Below are 17566 nucleotides of genomic sequence, written 5' to 3' on the forward strand. Positions count from 1 at the left end.
GTAGTACAGTACATGATTGAACAACACATTGCATAATATCATCAAGAAATTACAAGTCAACAGCAGTCAATAGCCTTCAAGACACATCTCCCATCAATCTCTCCTGTCTGCGCATTTCCATTTCTACTGTGGGCGACACACATATATCTCCCCTGTGTTTGTTCCAGTCGGACCACTTCCTACCCATTTCTTAGGGCACCCCCTTGCCTTACAGACTTCCGTCTCTGCCAGCATACACCAGTCCATTTCTTTGCCCCACAAAGTGACACCTGGCGGGGTTTTGTCCCCCCCAAACCCTAGCCACCTCTCTCTTCACCATTGTGTAACCCAATGTAGTGAACTGTTGTTCGATTTCCGTTAAGTCCGTGGCCTCCCAAATGTTTAGTAGTCAGAGTTGTGGGGTTAGAATTATTTCTTTTTTTTTTTTTTTTTTTTAATGTTTTTTTATTATTATTCACCGTAATAAGCACAGTTTAACTTACATAAGTTACACTTTAACAATTATAATTACAGTATTTTTCCTTAGTGTCTATTATATAAATTCAATCTTTGGAGCGCCTATAATACACCATTCAAATAATAATTTCAACCTGGGGTTAGAATTATTTATTTTCCTACTGCAGTGGACATGTGTGTTGTGGCTCCCTCCTAGAGAGGGCGTACATTGGGGCAAGTCCACAAGGTGTGGTAAAACGTGGCGTGCTGGCCACACCCCCTTCCACATCTATCGTCCGGTTTAGCCCCTTTTTTTGCCCAAACTGTCCCCGTTATGTATGAGCGGTGAAGTATTTTAAGTTGGATAAGGCGGAATCTCTGAGTGATGGCTGCCTCACGTGGGGACATCAGGGATGACTGCCATTCTTCATCCTCTATAGGTCCTACATCATATTGCCAGCGCTCAGTGAGCTTCTAGAAGGTATCTGGAAGGTTCCGCTTGGATTTTTTAATGTTTTTTCTTGGATTTACCCAAGGATTTGGGCGCAAAGATTTCCAACCACGAGACAGACTTCTAGATTGGGAGCTGGATCGACCTTTGGACTTGCCCTGGCCCCAATGTTGGGGTCTTGAAATGGTTGGTGGCCTATAGCTTCCCTTTGCAGTCCTGTATAACCTACAAATCCATCGCTGCGCAGTTTCTGCAGGCCTTAAGACTCATGACCTGACCCCAGGCACCACAGGCAAACCAACCTGATGTGGATCAGCCACAGAGATTTGCTAACAGTCTTTATAAGTCTTGGGAGGTGACATTTCACACAGTGTAAATTTGAGGTAAAATGAGTCTCAAAAGAGATGAGTTACGTCCGGAATTTGCATCTGGTTGTGCGGAAAGAAAGGAAATGACATCCAAGTATAGGAGTGGTGCCTATACTGTCTCCGCAAGTCATTTCTTGTGCGTATCAGGATCAGTGGGGAGCTGAAGGCTGCAAAGGGCGGAGCACAGATGTACTGACCAATGTTTCCACACTGAGGAAGTATTTATAAGTTGAGGAATCTGTGGTTGGAAGTCTATACCAGAAGAAGGAACAATATTTAGTGAAGGCTCTGAAGGAACAACCCTAGAAGTGCCTGTACAATACCAAAATTAGTGACTAAAATAAAGAAAGCGAGAAAAGGAATAAAAGAAGAAAAAGAGATGGAAAGACAGGAAAGACTGAATAAGGAAAAAAGCGGATGACAATGTTATGTCTATCTCTGGAATGGAGTGACTGGGAAGTTTCAGATGGGATAAACAAAGATGCTGGAGAGAAGAATGAAGAGAGTTGTATGTCCACCAGAAAGAGAGGTACCTTACCACATAGTTTCTCAGCTAGCATGGAAAGTTGGTCAGAATTAAGTCCTCGCTTAGTGGTGGTGCTGAACTGCCAGCTTAATGCGTCGGCCAAGCGAGTCCAGACAGCAACAGGAGGATTGGAAAAGAATGTCAGGTTCTGCAGAAAAAAAAGGCGGGGAAGAGAATTGAGCCACTTTAATAGCAGCAGGGAACAACAGTGCCCGACAGACCATCTCACCCATACAGAACTCTTTGTATTGCAGGAATATCAACCAATTAAAGGTGGGTGCTTCCGCTACAGCAAAACATTCTTCTCATTCTACCTTAAATTCCATTCAAACCTTTGTTAATGTTATATTTTCGGACATCTGGAATAGGAGCAGACAGTTGGAATTGAAAATGGAGTGAGAGGTGTTTTAACCTCTTTCTCTCTGAAATCTTTTTACAAAAACCTAACCATTCAAACAAGAGTTCCCTAAACTAATGCACTGAAACCAATGATATCTCATATTTCTCTCTCTCTCACTCTCACTCTCTCTCACTTATGGTGTCTCTCAAACTTATGGTGCCTTGTAGTGAGAGACGGAAAGCAATCAAGTATAATAATGTCCTGCCTGGCTGTTTCCATAATGGAAAGATACATTTCCAGAGGCACAAAAAGTGGCTACATTGGAAACTCCAAGCAGAAGGCCAGATCTAAAATTTCACTGGGATACAAAGAGTAAAATATGGCACAACTTTTATTATGTGATGGCTTTCTTTCTCAATGCAACACTATGTTTGACACAAACTATTTTACTGTGGGAGGGGGCGATACTAATGCAATGGTGCTGCCATACGTCTAAGCAGGACAAAACATTTGTATTTTGCAGAGTTGTGGGATTCATTTTGCATCAAGGTTTGTGAAAATTAAAAGAGCTACATAACACTGCCACAGAATGTGCTGCATAATTTCGCCAATTGTGTTGCATCATTTGGTTCTCCTTTTTCACACAATTCCAGTCGTCTTCTTCATTTGGTATAGCTACTGGGTTCGGTCACATCCACAACTGCAACTGGAAACTAGTTCTGCTGTGGAAAGGTCATTCAAACTATAAAAGCTTTGGTGCCATTTCCAGGACATCATAGAGATCGTACAAGCTGTTTGTAGCAGTTGGAGGAAATACACTTGGACATCAGATTGTTCCTCAAAAGGTTGCCTCACACTAGAGACAATGGAGAAAGGCCAAGAGTTCCACATCAACCGTTTTCCTGCACGCCTCCACCCTTTGAAGCATCTTACCTTAGTTTCTGTAGATAGAAGATTGAACCAGATGACAGATGCCCAACTACTGGACTGCTGGCTGACGTTTGAAATGATCACTAATGGCAGTGTGCTTGTCTGGAAGACAGAGAGAAGGAAAGGGTTCACTGATAGCCAATAACAGAAGGTAGGTGAAAATACTGATGGACAACACTGCACTCCTTGCCTCCTCAGAGAACATTAACATCTGTGCCTTAACAAATGTCACCATCCTAAACTTTTATAATAATGTAGTGTTACCACTTTTGAGAGACTACAGCATTATAATTGACATCCAACCATGTTGTTGCCCACAGTCAAAGAACTCCTTTATTCAGTCTCCACTGTTGTGGCCAATTAATGCAGAGTGAGTATTTGTTTTTTCTTGTGGGTAAAATGCCAATTGGTACTCTAGAGAAATTCACAAAAATTCAAGCTCTGCAGTTTTCATTTAAAAAAATTACTTTCCAAGGTCTTACTCAATATATACTTAATAATGTTTGTTTCTCTGCAGGAAAACAATGTGGGAACTATTTTACGGCAAACAATCAAATATAGGAACTTTGTTAGCTGTGAGGTTTAGCGGATATGGGTACGAGATCACACCTGCACATTGCATGTCACCACTGACACTATTTCCATCCCTGAGCATTTCACGCACACATTAAACTGCTTTTTGTTACATTAATACAATTAGTTCAATGGAAACTTACAAGACGATATCACACATAATGCATGAAGTTAAAAAAAAAAGGCTAGGGAAAGAAATGGGGTCAGTGATGACATGGAGTGAGATGGCCAGCATAACTGAAAGTTTCAGGCGATTCTTATTTACCTCCAGGTTGAGCTCCAGATCCTGGTACTTGAACTGCATGGAAAAATGTATCTGATGTAGCTCTTCTGTTACCAGCCCCTGGAACAAAACAACACTCAGCCAATGATTCAGGAGGCATCATTTTATTTACCAATAAACATCTGAATCCTATCAGCCTGGGTAACGAAATTAATATGGGTCTGGAAATCACGTCTTATCGCATGCAGTCTTTGACCAACAATCAAATGTCAAAAGACACCTAGCCATTTCCTAGGAAAAGGAAAACATATGAATAAATTGACACGTGGGATGTGTAAGGATTCCTAGTAAGTTGAAAAGCAAAAGCTCCCAGAGATGTTGTGAAGACTTCAGGGAAGAATGACTGCAGACCTTTCAGACAGAAGCCAAAAGTTGTTCAACCAGATTGCCTTCACACAAAATATGCCTAGCGTCTAAGAACTTCTGAAGTTGCAAGAAGGACAACTTCTCCAGGACCAGCGTAATAATTGCATCTCTTTAGAGGCATTACATGTGTTTGACTCAAAAACTCCAGTGTAGATGCTGATTTACACTAACCATTGGTAAAATCAGTAACCACATGACTTCTATAACTTCCGAAAAAAACACATTGGCTGAAGTTCTCTCTGTCCAGAAACCAAATCTCTGGTACACCCTCCCGCTGATACCAATTAGCTGTTCCCAGATAGTTCTTGAGCCTGCCCAGCTATGGAGTCAACAGCAGCCTATAGTTGTGATGTTCAACTACAGCAATAGGATCAGGAGAACTGGAGTGCTGAAAGTGCCATGTTGGGACTGCTAACAATCCCATCTAATCTCCAACATAATAAAGATGATCAACAACCAGCTAAACCCTAAACGTAGCGCCTGCATGCTACCTTACATGTGATTCGTCAGGCGCACGTTATAAGATGTAAAAAGGCATGTATGCAAACTGAGATCCTATATCTCTTTCACATCTACTTTCCTGCATAAGCACTACTGCAAGGTAGCTGCAACACAATTGGAGCACTCCTTCATATCATATGCACAACACTAAACATACTACATATAGGCTACACTATAAAAAAAACACACTAATAATTATACATCACTACTCAGTAATCACAAACCCAACCACCAAGAAAGAGCTTTGGGGGCCCCATGAAGGGTGTGAAGCATCATAAAAATACTAAAATAACATTTAATACTGTACTTATGCCCTACTCGGTTAAAGTCAGTCTTTTCTATACTGGAGGCACTGGCATGACCACTGAATTATCCCTATTTAAGGAAAACACTTGAAATTAAGGTGCATTTCTAAGGACTGAATAGGGGTAGGGAGTTCAGCATTCATGACTGTCTAGAATGACGAGACACTGCTTCAGGCAATTAATGTGGGTATTATCCCTAACTGGAAGACCATGAATGGCTCCACATGCTTTTGAGACATGGTCCAACTTTGTTACCCATGGACAGATGTTTATTCTGTGTAATGTCCCAAATGAAGACATAAGTGTACAAAAAGAACAAATCTATTATTTAGTTAGATGTTAGAATGAAATAGTGTCTTAGGCCATCAGACACCAATGGTAAACAACTGTATTAGCCATAGATTAACCCAGTAACCATCGACTTGGCCCAACCCCTGGGTATTTCAGCTATATGTAATTTCTAATATATATCATGCTATCATAATATAGTGGATTAATATCAAGTACCAAACTATGGACAAGGTAAGACTATACAGGTAAGTGTAAGTTTACTTTACTCCACATACCTGTACCTTGATGATATAAACGCACACATGTTCAAGGTATGCAGATGTGGAGCTAAGAATAGTGAGTCTATAGTTACCAATATGGATATGAATATGAACAAGTGACAGGATAAATGAAGTGAATGAACAATCTCCACACTTTTGGGGACTCCATTCCCCAGCATCCCACGCGGCAGGAGCTGCCAACATGTTCTGCACACGCCTAGAGGCACTTAAGAGCTGCTAATGACTCCCACAGTGCGGGAACCCCTCACTGCATTACTACACTTTTGGGGACTCCATCCCCCAGCAGGCCACGCGGAAGGAGCCGCCAACACGTTCCACACGCGACTGGAGGTGCTTAACAGCTGCTCAAGGCCCCCGCAGATCGGGAAGTGCGCGGGCCAAGGGCGGTCCCGTCAGAGCCCGGAGGAGGCTGGGCTGGGCAACCCCCTTGACCTTTGTTATCCTGCTACATTTACCCCCACAGCATTTGGGCGTTTTGTCGAAGACTAAGGTACTGTTTGATCATCCTTTTGCCTATATAGTGGTAGCCTCGTTATACCATCTGCCTGGCCCTTTATTTTAAAAATAACATCCCTGTGTAGTGTGTATTAGCCCCATAATGGGAAAGCGTAAAGCTAATGAGGAGGGCCTAAAGGCTGCAAAACAAAGAATAGTGAAGAAGAGCAAGAGTGACACTGCTCTAGCGACCCCTCCCATTCCCTGGCCACATGCATACTTCTGAGCTGTTCCCACTGCAATTGTAGGTCTGCTGTGCTCGCGCTTGCACGAGGAGGCCAACACGCTGAGCGACCGGTGCAGTGGAGCCTATTGCACTCAGTGAACTCAGCTATTCGCGCTGCTCTCTCACACTTGTACATTTATGTGGTCTTCCCTCTTGCACTGGCGGTGGAGGGGCATTCAGAGCAGCGCTCTGAGATAGACGGAGGAAGGGGATCACAAAAGTAACCTAGACGGTCACACATCGATATACAGCACAAGCCCCACCATTTTATGATTAAACTGTGGAACTTCAGACTGCCTATTAAGTTGTAGGGGTAACGCAAAGAAAGGACCACTCACCTCAAGCCACTGCAAAACACAAAGAAAGGACCACTCACCTCAAGCCACTGCAAAACATTGGACCTATAGCACTCAGCACATCATCAAACAGAAAGAAAGGACCATGCAGGCTGATGCTTATAGAAACTGACAAAGGACAATTCCCTGGTAGTTTTAGTGGCATGGAAAGAGTAATAGGACTAATCCACTGATCTTTTCCATTTTCACGATTAATACATTATGCAACCTCCACAGAGCATATCCACTGCTCTCAACATCCAACACTCTAACCCACAAATCGATTGATATTATTTAACCCGGAATAAACAGGGAGGCCTTCAACTTCTCTTACTCCCCAAATATTGCTCCCCCAATCTACCCATCTTTTCCATAACTCTCGTACCATATTATCGAACCTATGGGCCCACACACCTATTCCACCAAATACACCCCCAACCTCACAAAAAAGGTGGCCAAAAGCTTCAAACATGGTCTCACACTAACTATCACCTCCTCCCCGTTCTACAAAGCAACGGCTACATTTACCATTTATCATACTGGGACTATCCTCATGCAGGCAGCAGACCATAACTTGAATTTACTGGACAACATCTTCCCTAGCATCAAAGCGAAGGTTGCAAGATCCTATTCCATTCCCCCTACAAACCATTCTCCTAACCCTCTGTCAGATTCCTCACCTGATGCCCCATCCCCCTTCCCCAGCACTTTCACAATCTCTTCTACATCTCGCCCCCAGATCTCCCTCCACCCCCCCCCCCCAATACCCATACCCATCTCCAAAACCGCACCTTCACCCACCTCACTGCAGGCGCTACCCCAATCTCGTCTTCCCACACACTTACTCCAGATCCATCCGCTGGCCTATCTTCTCCCTTTCCCTGCACTACAAATCTCACCGTTCCTCCTCCCATAGCTCACACAAATAACCCCTCACGTCCCCTCTTCACGTCCCGTCCTCACCTCCCCTCTCCCTAGTTATCACCACTCTACAAATATGTCACACAACAAATTAGATCCTACTAAAGTACACAGCAACACCCCTTCACATCCACTCTCCACCCAGCCCTCCACTATGGACTCCCACAATGAAAAACCAACAAGCGGCGAACCAGTTCACCTCTTGCCCCAGGACACCACACTAGCATTAGCCCCTCCTCGTCGTAACACAGCTCAGGCCACCATCATGATAACTCCAAAACCTGACCCTAGACTCGATGAGATACTTATATCCCTTCAACAAATAAAAGAGGACATCCAAACGCTGCACGACCTGATCCGGCATCAACCCATCTCACTAACAAACCCTATGCACCGGCAATGCTCTAGCTCCCCACCTCAACTCCCCAAATGGAATACAGTACCCTACCCTAATGCCTCATCCCGCCCAACCAGGGAAAAGCAACCCCTATCTACAAGTGAGCTCACTTCCCTGCTTCATTCCTACGAACTCCCTTCCCTTCCCTCTATAACAGCACACACAGACGACACAGACACTGTCCCTAATCCAACCCATCCAGCCCAATGCATCTAGAAGTGCAAGACACGCCCCAGAGGTATTAATAAAAATAACCTCAAGAGAATACCCATCTCCCATGACCAGAGCACCACTTTGACCAAGGCCCAGCTAAAATGTATCCTACTAAACTGCAGATCAGCATCTCGTCATGCCTCCGATATAGCGGACCTAATTATAACTAATTAATCTGACCTTACATCCTGACGGAAACTTGGCTAAACTAATCATCCTCACCCATCTTAGACATTTTAGTTGACCCAAATTATTACATCACAAGACTTGATCGACCTGATAAGCTAGGAGGTAGCATTGCCTGCATTCATAGGAACAACCTCTCTGTGAACCGCTCCAACTTCCCGGTATTCTCTTCATGTGAATACCTCTGCCTAGACATCTTGAGCAATAACAAACCAATATGCTCACTCCACTCTTTCTACCATCCTCCAGGTAACAACCTTACCTTCATCGAGCACATCATGGATATTGTAGGCAACAAATGTCGGTCAAAAGATTACCCAGATCTTCCTGGGGGACTTTAACCTCCACTGGAACAATCTAAACGACCCAGAGGTCAATAGCCTCAAAGCTTTCCTGTCCGATCTCAACCTGTCCCAAATTTGTGATAGTCCCACCCACGATAAGGGATCAACACTTGATCTAGTGATCTCCAAAGTAGACTCTTTTCAGCTTGAATCGATTCTTCCTTGCGACTGGTCCGATTATCACATAATCACTTTCCATATCAAGGAAGTAGTGAAATTACTCTGTATCCAACCTAAGAGAACAAAAATCTGGAGGCGGAACCTAGATAACCTCAATCCTTCCACACTCGCAACCGCCAGCCACATCTTCACGCCACCGCTGGAAGGATTAGATAATGTACAGGACTTGATCGATCACCGATCGAACACTGTTCTATGAACATGGTACTCGACAACATAGCACCCCTACAATTGAAAAGAGTCACCACAAAAGATTCAAACCCTTGGTATGATGGTAGGCTATATGAAGGCTAAATGAAGACAGAAGATCGCTGAGAGCAATTGAAATACAATGGAGATCCGCTCCATCCGCGGCCCACCTCAAACTACTAAGGAGCACCAGAAACTCATACTATAGAAAGATTAGACGCTCAAAAGCTGACTTCACATGTAAACAACTAGACCAAGCTAAGAATCGCCCCAATTTTTTGGGGGAAATAATCAAAACTCAATCAAAGGGGGTCTCCCACTACCCCCAAGCTAGTCCGGAAACACTCCCCAATTGCGAGGAGCTTGCCGCCTTTTTCACTACAAAGACTGAGAATTTAAAGACAGACCTACGTAACACCCACTATCCCACACCCATACACACACTATTATCACGCTGACTACACCAGTGACTACCCGCCTAACTGTTCTTCGAAGCTCGACCTCAAGAACAACGTTTCCTGGACCACCTTCAACTTCTACAGCGAAGAAGCTATCTTGAATACACTCATGGCTTTGAATCCCTCTAACCATTTCACAGATCTCTCCCAGCTACCCACTTAAAGACCTTCATGCCACAGCTAGTGCCCTTATGGACCAGGATTATAAACACCTCTCTTTTGCAAGGAACCATCCCCGACATCCTCAAAGCTGGTCAGGTAACCTTCATTCTAAAGAAAGTTTCAGCTGACCCGTCAGACCTGAACAAGTATCGACCCATATCCAACATTTCGACCCTGGCGAAACTGCTCGAAAAATGTGTCCACATGCAGCTTAGTAACCATATCGACCACTTCAATCTGCTAGATCAATTCCAATCAGGCTTTCTATCTGGGCATAGTACCGAATCAGTCACATCATAGATGACGCCCTACAAATACTGGCTCAAAATAAAGCATGTTTGTTAATCCTACTTGACTTATCCTCAGCCTTCAAACAACCATTTAAAACTTAACACTAAAAACAGAATTCCTCCTCATCGCTCCCCCCAAACAAACAGACACAATCCGCGAATGGATGCAGCACCTAACTGCACTCGATGGTCAACCTCGCATTATTGATTCTGCGAAATCCCTAGGAATAAGTCTGGACAATAATCTAAACATGCAGAAACACATCAGCGCTGCAACTAAAGGAGCCAAGTTTCAGATGAACACCCTGAGAAGACTGAAACCACTCATATCCGCGAATGACTTTAAACAGGCAGTCTAAGCCCTAGTAATTCCCAGAGTGGATTATGGAAGTGTCGCTCCCTGCGGCCTTCCCAGATCAACAACCGCTCCGCTAAGAGCCTCAATCAATACAGCCGCTAGACTCATCACAGGCTCCAGAAGAAATTGCCACATTTCCCCCGACCTTCGTGCCCTCAACTGGTTACCGTTTGAGGCCAGAATCCATTTGAAAATCGCCTGTATGACTCATAAGGCATTGCACCAAAAAACACCAAGATACCTTGCGGAGAAACTAGTACTATCGGGCAGTAGCAGAACAACTAGGAGTTCTGATAATATTCTACTTAAACCACAACGTTTCTCCAAGAAAAACGTACAATTGTACCTTCTCAGGGATGGCCCCCAGGATTTGGAACGCCTTACCCACTAAAACAAGACTGAATCCGTCCGCTGCTTTCTTAAAAAAAGAAGTGAAAGCGATCTTCTTAACTAGATTCACCTAAACTTTCTTATATATACTTGTTGATATGTGCTAGTCACTAACTTTTACCAGGAATGTATTTGCTTAAGTCATTATATTCATATGTATTTGTCAAATCACCTTTATGTGCCTTGGAAAGCGCTCTGATACCCGCAAGGGTCTTGTTCACGCCATACATAACTGTCAAAATAAATAAATAAATCGGGACCTAAGGGCACTTGCACAACCTGATACCCTACCTATCATTAGCAATCTTTTTCTCTCAAACAATACGCAAAGAGTCAAATGGTCCATGATTGTAGAATGCCGAGAAACATTATCCTCCATAAGTAGCGAATTGGAAAGCACAGTTAGAGCGATGGAGACATGCCTCCCTAACCTCAAATCGGCCAAAGAATTCACACAGTTGCACAACTTACTGTTCTTAAGAATAGGCAGGTACTTCCAAAATCTGGGTATGGCTAGAGCAAAAGATATTGAGCCAAAACAACACTGGTACAACCGTGAATGAAGACATGCTCGTAATGCCCTTGGTGAAGCAATTAAGGTGGGAGCTGTGGCTAGAGTACCAATTGCTAGATCTACCTATAAGAATGCTATTCATTGTGCCAAAAAAGCTTGGGAAGATGACAGATGGCAGGAATTAGAACATGCCTGTGATAGCAACAACTCCCAGCGGTTCTGGAACATGGTTAAATGGGGTAGGGGAGAAGTAGTACAGCCCCCGGAAAATCACGTTGATCCAGATGTGTGGGTTAGCCACTTTGCCACTCAATATGCTTGTGACGAAAGCGAGGAGAGTTTACCATTTCCAATCCATTCCTACCCTGCCGGCAGGGTATTTACAAAAAGTGGTGGCCAGGCTGGTTTTGGCCAAGGTTCAGGCCTGGATCAATGAAAATACCACTCTTACCCCTCTCCAGACAGGATTTTGGGCCCATATTAGCACAATTGACCAGGTCTTTCGTTCTGACCTTATATATTGGTGGACATTAGTTCTCGGCAAGGGTAGCATGCATGCTGCCTTTGTCGATCTCAAATCCACTTTTGACCTGGTCTTGCGGAATAAATTGTGGGAGGTCTTGAAGGAGATGGGGATATCACTCAACCTACTTTCTTTGATTGCCCGCCTCCATGATGAAAATTACGCACAAATACTTTGGGTGGCGTCAGGAAATAAGACAGATCCCTTCCCTGTGCGAAAGGGCATTCATCAAGGATGTGTGCTGGCTCCCACATTGTTCTCTCTTTTCATAAATGGTGTCGCAAACTTCCTTGATGCCATCCACACAGATGCACCTGTACTAGCTGGAAGAAATATCCCCATTCTAATGTTTGCGGACGACAAGCTGATAATCTCTAAAACTCCAAGCGGATGACAGTGTGCACTCCAACGTCTTCCAGTCAGAAGCACGTGACTTCACTAAGACTTACAGTCATACCCTAACATTCTAACAGTCTATAGCTTCTGGAAAGTATGCTGTACTAAATTCTGCTATAGTAACATGGATGTAACATGTTGACTTTGGAGATTTGATCTTCACGAGAAATCTTTAAACTATAATGGTTGACACATTGTCACTAGCAGACCAGTGTGGGTTATTAGATATATACATCTGTTAACTTATTAAAGCACTCAAGATTGATCGCTACTGGTCTACTTGTAGGATGAGTTTATCCACGGAGTTCTGATTTCTTAATTTGAATTTGCTGACTATTACATATTAGAGCTTTATTTCTTTATAAAGCCTACTTATTAGAGATGTTTAGGTCGAGACTGGCGTAGGCTGCGCACATGCGCATTCTCGCCAGTGAGACTTAATGTCTCTCAGTAGCGAGGGTAAACCCCGCCCCTCTTCTCCATTGGCTGGCCTCCTAAACGGTGTCCAGCCATTGGAGAAGAGGTCCCAGTGACATTCTTCTTTGCCTCTAAGCCCCGTCTTTTTTCGGATTGAGGGGCGTGTTTTTTGACTTTCTTTCTCTCAGTGACGTCCTCAGTCAAAAACACGCCCCCCAGTCTGAAAAGGACGGGGCTTAACGTTCTCACTTAAAAACACGCCCCCCCCCCCCAAAACCCAAAAACTCCTACTCGACTCGTTATCTTTCCAAAATAGGTCCAATGAGTACCGTTCGGCGACGAAGCCGCGACACAAACCACTGCAGCGATTTAATCAGAACCCGAAGGTGTTGCCTGGCTGAGTGGTCACTGTTAAATATGCATTTAGAAGAGGGAACAATTGATTGCTCGTTCACCTACATGCGGTGTGTTGTAGTAAGGGCGATCGATTTTGTGTTTTTTTATTGTTTGGGGTATTTCCGGGTGCTGTTTTCCAAGTGAAACATTTGCTTATATTTTCAGACTTGTAAAGATTTTGTTTTGTTAAAAATGGAAATCAGAGTAAATACTGTTCCACTTTCTAGTTCGTATACGTTGTTTATCTCGTGTGAAGTTTTGCACAATGCCAAGCATGCCACCGCTAGGTCGCCCCAAAACATTTTATATCAGGATTTTAATTTACCATCCATATGCAGGAAAAGCGGATGAGGTGTATGTCAAACATTACACAAACCTATGTTGTATTGATAAATATCCAAGTGTACTCATAAATTAATTACATTTCAAGGCTGTATCTTAAATGCTAATGCTTTAGTAATCCAACATCTACCTGTCGTGTTACAGTGTACGGTAACGACAAAAATAAAATTAACTCCTCACAATTTACGGTGGATAAGCCACAAAGTCGCATTTTTTTAGAGACGCGAACAAGGGACCCCTGATAACTGTTCTCAGTTCCACTCTAGTGTTTGAGCACTGTTGTGTAAACAGCACCGCCTGTGTTTCTGTCCAGCCGCGCACGCGGATGGCTTGTGGCAGCGGCTGCTGCGCGCACGCGATCTCCACCGCACGCGCTTCCTGGCTGCACGCGGCAGCCTCGGCGCGTGGTGAAGGAAGGGCCAGGCAAATCACGGCTTCCTCCAAAACAAAGCCTTCTTAGCGGGCGCAGGCACAGGGCAGGTCATAAACAGGCGACTGGGTCTCACTGCGAATTATGTTATCGGCGAATATATAGCCTGCCTTGTGGGAATTCTTCCCCCTACTTCTCCCTTTCACCTCCCGCACTTCCTAGCTCCTGCAGGCTCTCTTTCATCCCGGATATCCTCTCCTTTTCACTGTTTTACTACCTTTCTCTTCCTCCTTCGTTCCCATCTCTCTTTCTTCCTCCCTCTCTCTCTCTCTTTAGATCAAAGTCTTATGAAAACGAAGTTTTGGGCCCCAGAAATACCTGCCGGAGCCCACCACGTGCAACAACCGGCTCAAATTAAGCACTTTGTCTAAAATTAATCCATCCTGACCACAATAATATGGCGGACCATCACTCCTGTTTCTGTTACTGCTGGGTCTTCTCTAATATGTCAAGGCAACAAAGAAACAGGCGCAGGTTCTTTCGTTCGATATTTCAGCTTTCGCTTATGCCCAAACACCCAGCCTGATCTTAGCAACTAAAACGTGGAACAAGGAGTGTGCAGACATACACTTGCTGCAGTAATGGGCGTGTATTTATTTAATTGTCACTTTTCAAGAGGATTTCTATATTTAAAGTACATGCTTATTTAACATTTAACATGTATTTATTTACAAAAGTGCAAACTAGTACAGGTCCTAATATGTACCTACAAGATGAGAAAGTCACAGATTGTCGACTGTTATTAGTCAAATCCAATGCCTCATGAGCCTCAGGAACGTAGGGGTTAACGTGCAGATTCGCTACGAAGTCTAGGAGACACTGCTGCCTGACTACCCCTTACGCGGCTCTGCTGAGGGTGCGACTTTCTCATCTTGTAGGTACATATTAAGACCTGCACTAGTTTGCACTTTTGTAAATAAATACATGTTTTAAGTAGAGATACGTGAGTAAGGTGGGGATTTGTGTACCCTGTCCTGAAGAAGGAGCTTAGTCTCCGAAACATGTCGACACACACACATGGGAGGTAGTGCACATAGTCTTGCATATTACACCTCCATTGACTGCACGTTTTTAATAGCGCCAGCCCGGGGGCAGATTAAAATTCTTTTTTACCCCACGAGCCAGGTCTTTTTAACCTCACTCGCCGTATAACCTCACTACTCACGCACATAATAATTCCTTTACACACACCACACAGTCTAAATAAGTGCTCCCGCGTAGTCGCTGGTAGAAGCACGCCGCATCCCGTATAGGGGTGCGAAGACCCCAATGATGAAGCATGACACCAAGGGTCCTTTTGGTGTGTGAGGGGTATTTTACAACACAGGGTTTTCCCAACCTAAGTAGGGAAACCCTCCCTCAGTGGATTCCTTTTGTTTACTAACTAAGCAACCGTAGCAGGGGCATCTCTCTTAACAGTGCCTGTATGTACATGTACGTGTGAGAAAGGTGTTAATGTGTACACCTTTTTATGACGTGTATATAAGTAAATGGAGTGCCGTAATTGTTTAAAAAGTTTCCGACTTCACATAAAACTATATATTGTCGGAGAGCTCGATCACACAGGAGGAAATAACCTCAGCTATCCAGGAGCTCCCCCCCCCATGCCGAACAGGAGCCTGCCATAGCAGCCCCAGAGAGTGGGGCGTACAATATGATAGGCATCGCTGCTATCTCCTAGGGCCCGCTGTGACGCTCCTACCCACTTAGGCCCTCTTGCTTCTACTTTCTAACCTTTCTCTTTCACTCTCTTCCTTTGTCTATCTTATACTATGCCTCTCCTTCAGGCACTATGTTATGGTTTGAACCAGTCTGGTCCTATGGTTCTATTGGTTCTGGTTCCTTGGGTTTATTTGGCCCTTGAGGCCGAGCTATAAATGGCAGTGACTGCCCAGTGTACACTATGCGCTGTCTTACGCGGCCGGCCCTTTTGGGTTGTAGGCATAACACTGTGTATAAAGTCTACATAGATGTGTGTCTCTACTCTGTTACTCTGCATTGTGTTTGACGCGGCCGGCCCTGTCAGGGTTGTAGGCTTATCGCTGTGTACATGTCACTCTTGGGCATACTCCCTGTTGCAGGGGTGGAATAAAAAGACTTGAATATAAAAAAAAAGAAGACTGAAAAACAAAACAAAAAAAAAACTATATATTGTCACACAGATGGCAAAATCTTTGCCACACAGTTTTGGCTTAGGAAGAGACTTTTCTCATTGTGGACATTGCCAAAAACTGTTAGTTAGTTAATGTGCAGTTTTGCTGGTTGTTTCACGGACCATTTTTTTTAAATTTTAATATTTTTAGCAACCTATACATTCATGCACAAGTTCTATACTGCATAAGATAATCTATTCAATTTTGTGAAGTGTGAGAAGGTACATTAAAAAAAGGGCTGTGCTGCATTTCTACAGGCAGCCTGGATGTCAAGCTAAGAGCAGGTTGAGAGGCAAGCAGGTCAGTCATAGTTCCCTAAAAATCGGCATAAATTCAGAGCATAAGAATGAGTTCTGTCCAAAGGTCTGTAATAAGATGGATGGGTCTACTGCAAAGCCTAGGACTGCGTTATAAAAGCTCTGGTCCTCACAGGCCAGCATAAGGAAGAAATTGCCTAGCTGGGAATGACACAGACTAAAGATGCATACTTACATCATTAATTCCTTTACTTCCCTTGCCTCCAGCTCCAGCTCGCTGCTCTTTAAGAGTCTACAGTCAAGAGAAAAAAATAGATAAACGCACAGTCTGAATATGAGCCATGGTCATACCATAAGCCCTCCCTGCACAAAGACCGTATGGACAAGCTTTGACACAACCACTCAGCCTCGCTGAAAAGTAGCTGTCCTGTACAGACAACTTCATGTTACCAACCAATAGAATGTTGCAATTGGTAACACATTGATGACATAATCAGGCACAGCCATGTGAAAAACAGGCAGCTCAAGGGCAACAGAGGTGAAGAATAAACCCCTTAAAGAAAAACTTTTTTTTTTATTTGTATCATCACGTTTTATCATACTGTGCACCCTGCAACCCTTCTGCCCTTACACTCCTCACCTGTCCCTCACTGTGTCCCCATTGAACATGTGTTCTTTTGTTATTAAATTACCATATCCCATCACCTTTCTTACCAATGTATCAACTCACAATTTTGCATTTTTTCAAGAACAAGAATATGACCCAAAATCCAGAATACTATTAGTAGTATTCTGCAGCACACTCCAGGTTTCTACAGAGCACATTTAATGAGTCTCTCTCTATTTGTATCAAAAGGAATATGCTACTTACCAGTATTTATTTATTTATTTATTTATTTATTTTTAAGGTTTTATATAGCGCGGACAAGATCTTTGCAGATATCAGAGCGCTTTACAGAAACAGGAGGTAGGGTAGACAAACTCTTGAAAACAATATAATATTCGGTAGTGAGTGAGTTGCAAGGTAGGGTAGCAATCGCATAAGAGTATACACAATAATAACAATCAGGAAACCAATAATAAAGAGGCCGTGCAGTGTCTTTGCTCCAGTAGCGATCAAATAAGATTATAGCCCCCCCAGAGGGTGAGTAAACACACTGTTGAAAACAGTATAGTAGTCAGTAGTAAGTGGATTGCAAGTTAGTAGAGCAATCAGATCATAGTGTAAACCCTAATAAACAATCTGGAAACCAGTAATATAGAATCCGTGCAATGACTTTGATCCAGTAGCAATCAAACAAGAGTATAACACAGATAAACACTCAGGTAGCCGATAATATAGTA

At 43.6% G+C, this 17566-nt stretch overlaps 1 protein-coding gene across 10 annotated transcripts in view; it reads right to left on the bottom strand.

The window, feature by feature from the left end:
- The window catches only part of STAT2 (signal transducer and activator of transcription 2), a 1031780-nt gene that overhangs the window by 544015 nt on the left and 470199 nt on the right, over nt 1-17566 (bottom strand). For all 10 annotated transcript variants that reach the window (XM_078689090.1, XM_078689088.1, XM_078689089.1 and 7 more), the window contains 4 exons: nt 16458-16514; nt 3889-3966; nt 3054-3152; nt 1793-1928 (listed from right to left, as the gene is read on the bottom strand). In XM_078689090.1, the coding sequence (XP_078545216.1) occupies nt 1793-1928; nt 3054-3152; nt 3889-3966; nt 16458-16514 (370 nt within the window). The remainder of the gene's footprint in view (nt 1-1792; nt 1929-3053; nt 3153-3888; nt 3967-16457; nt 16515-17566) is intronic.

Source organism: Lissotriton helveticus, chromosome 1_1 (assembly GCF_964261635.1).
Source record: "Lissotriton helveticus chromosome 1_1, aLisHel1.1, whole genome shotgun sequence".
Taxonomy (NCBI): Eukaryota; Metazoa; Chordata; class Amphibia; order Caudata; family Salamandridae; genus Lissotriton; species Lissotriton helveticus.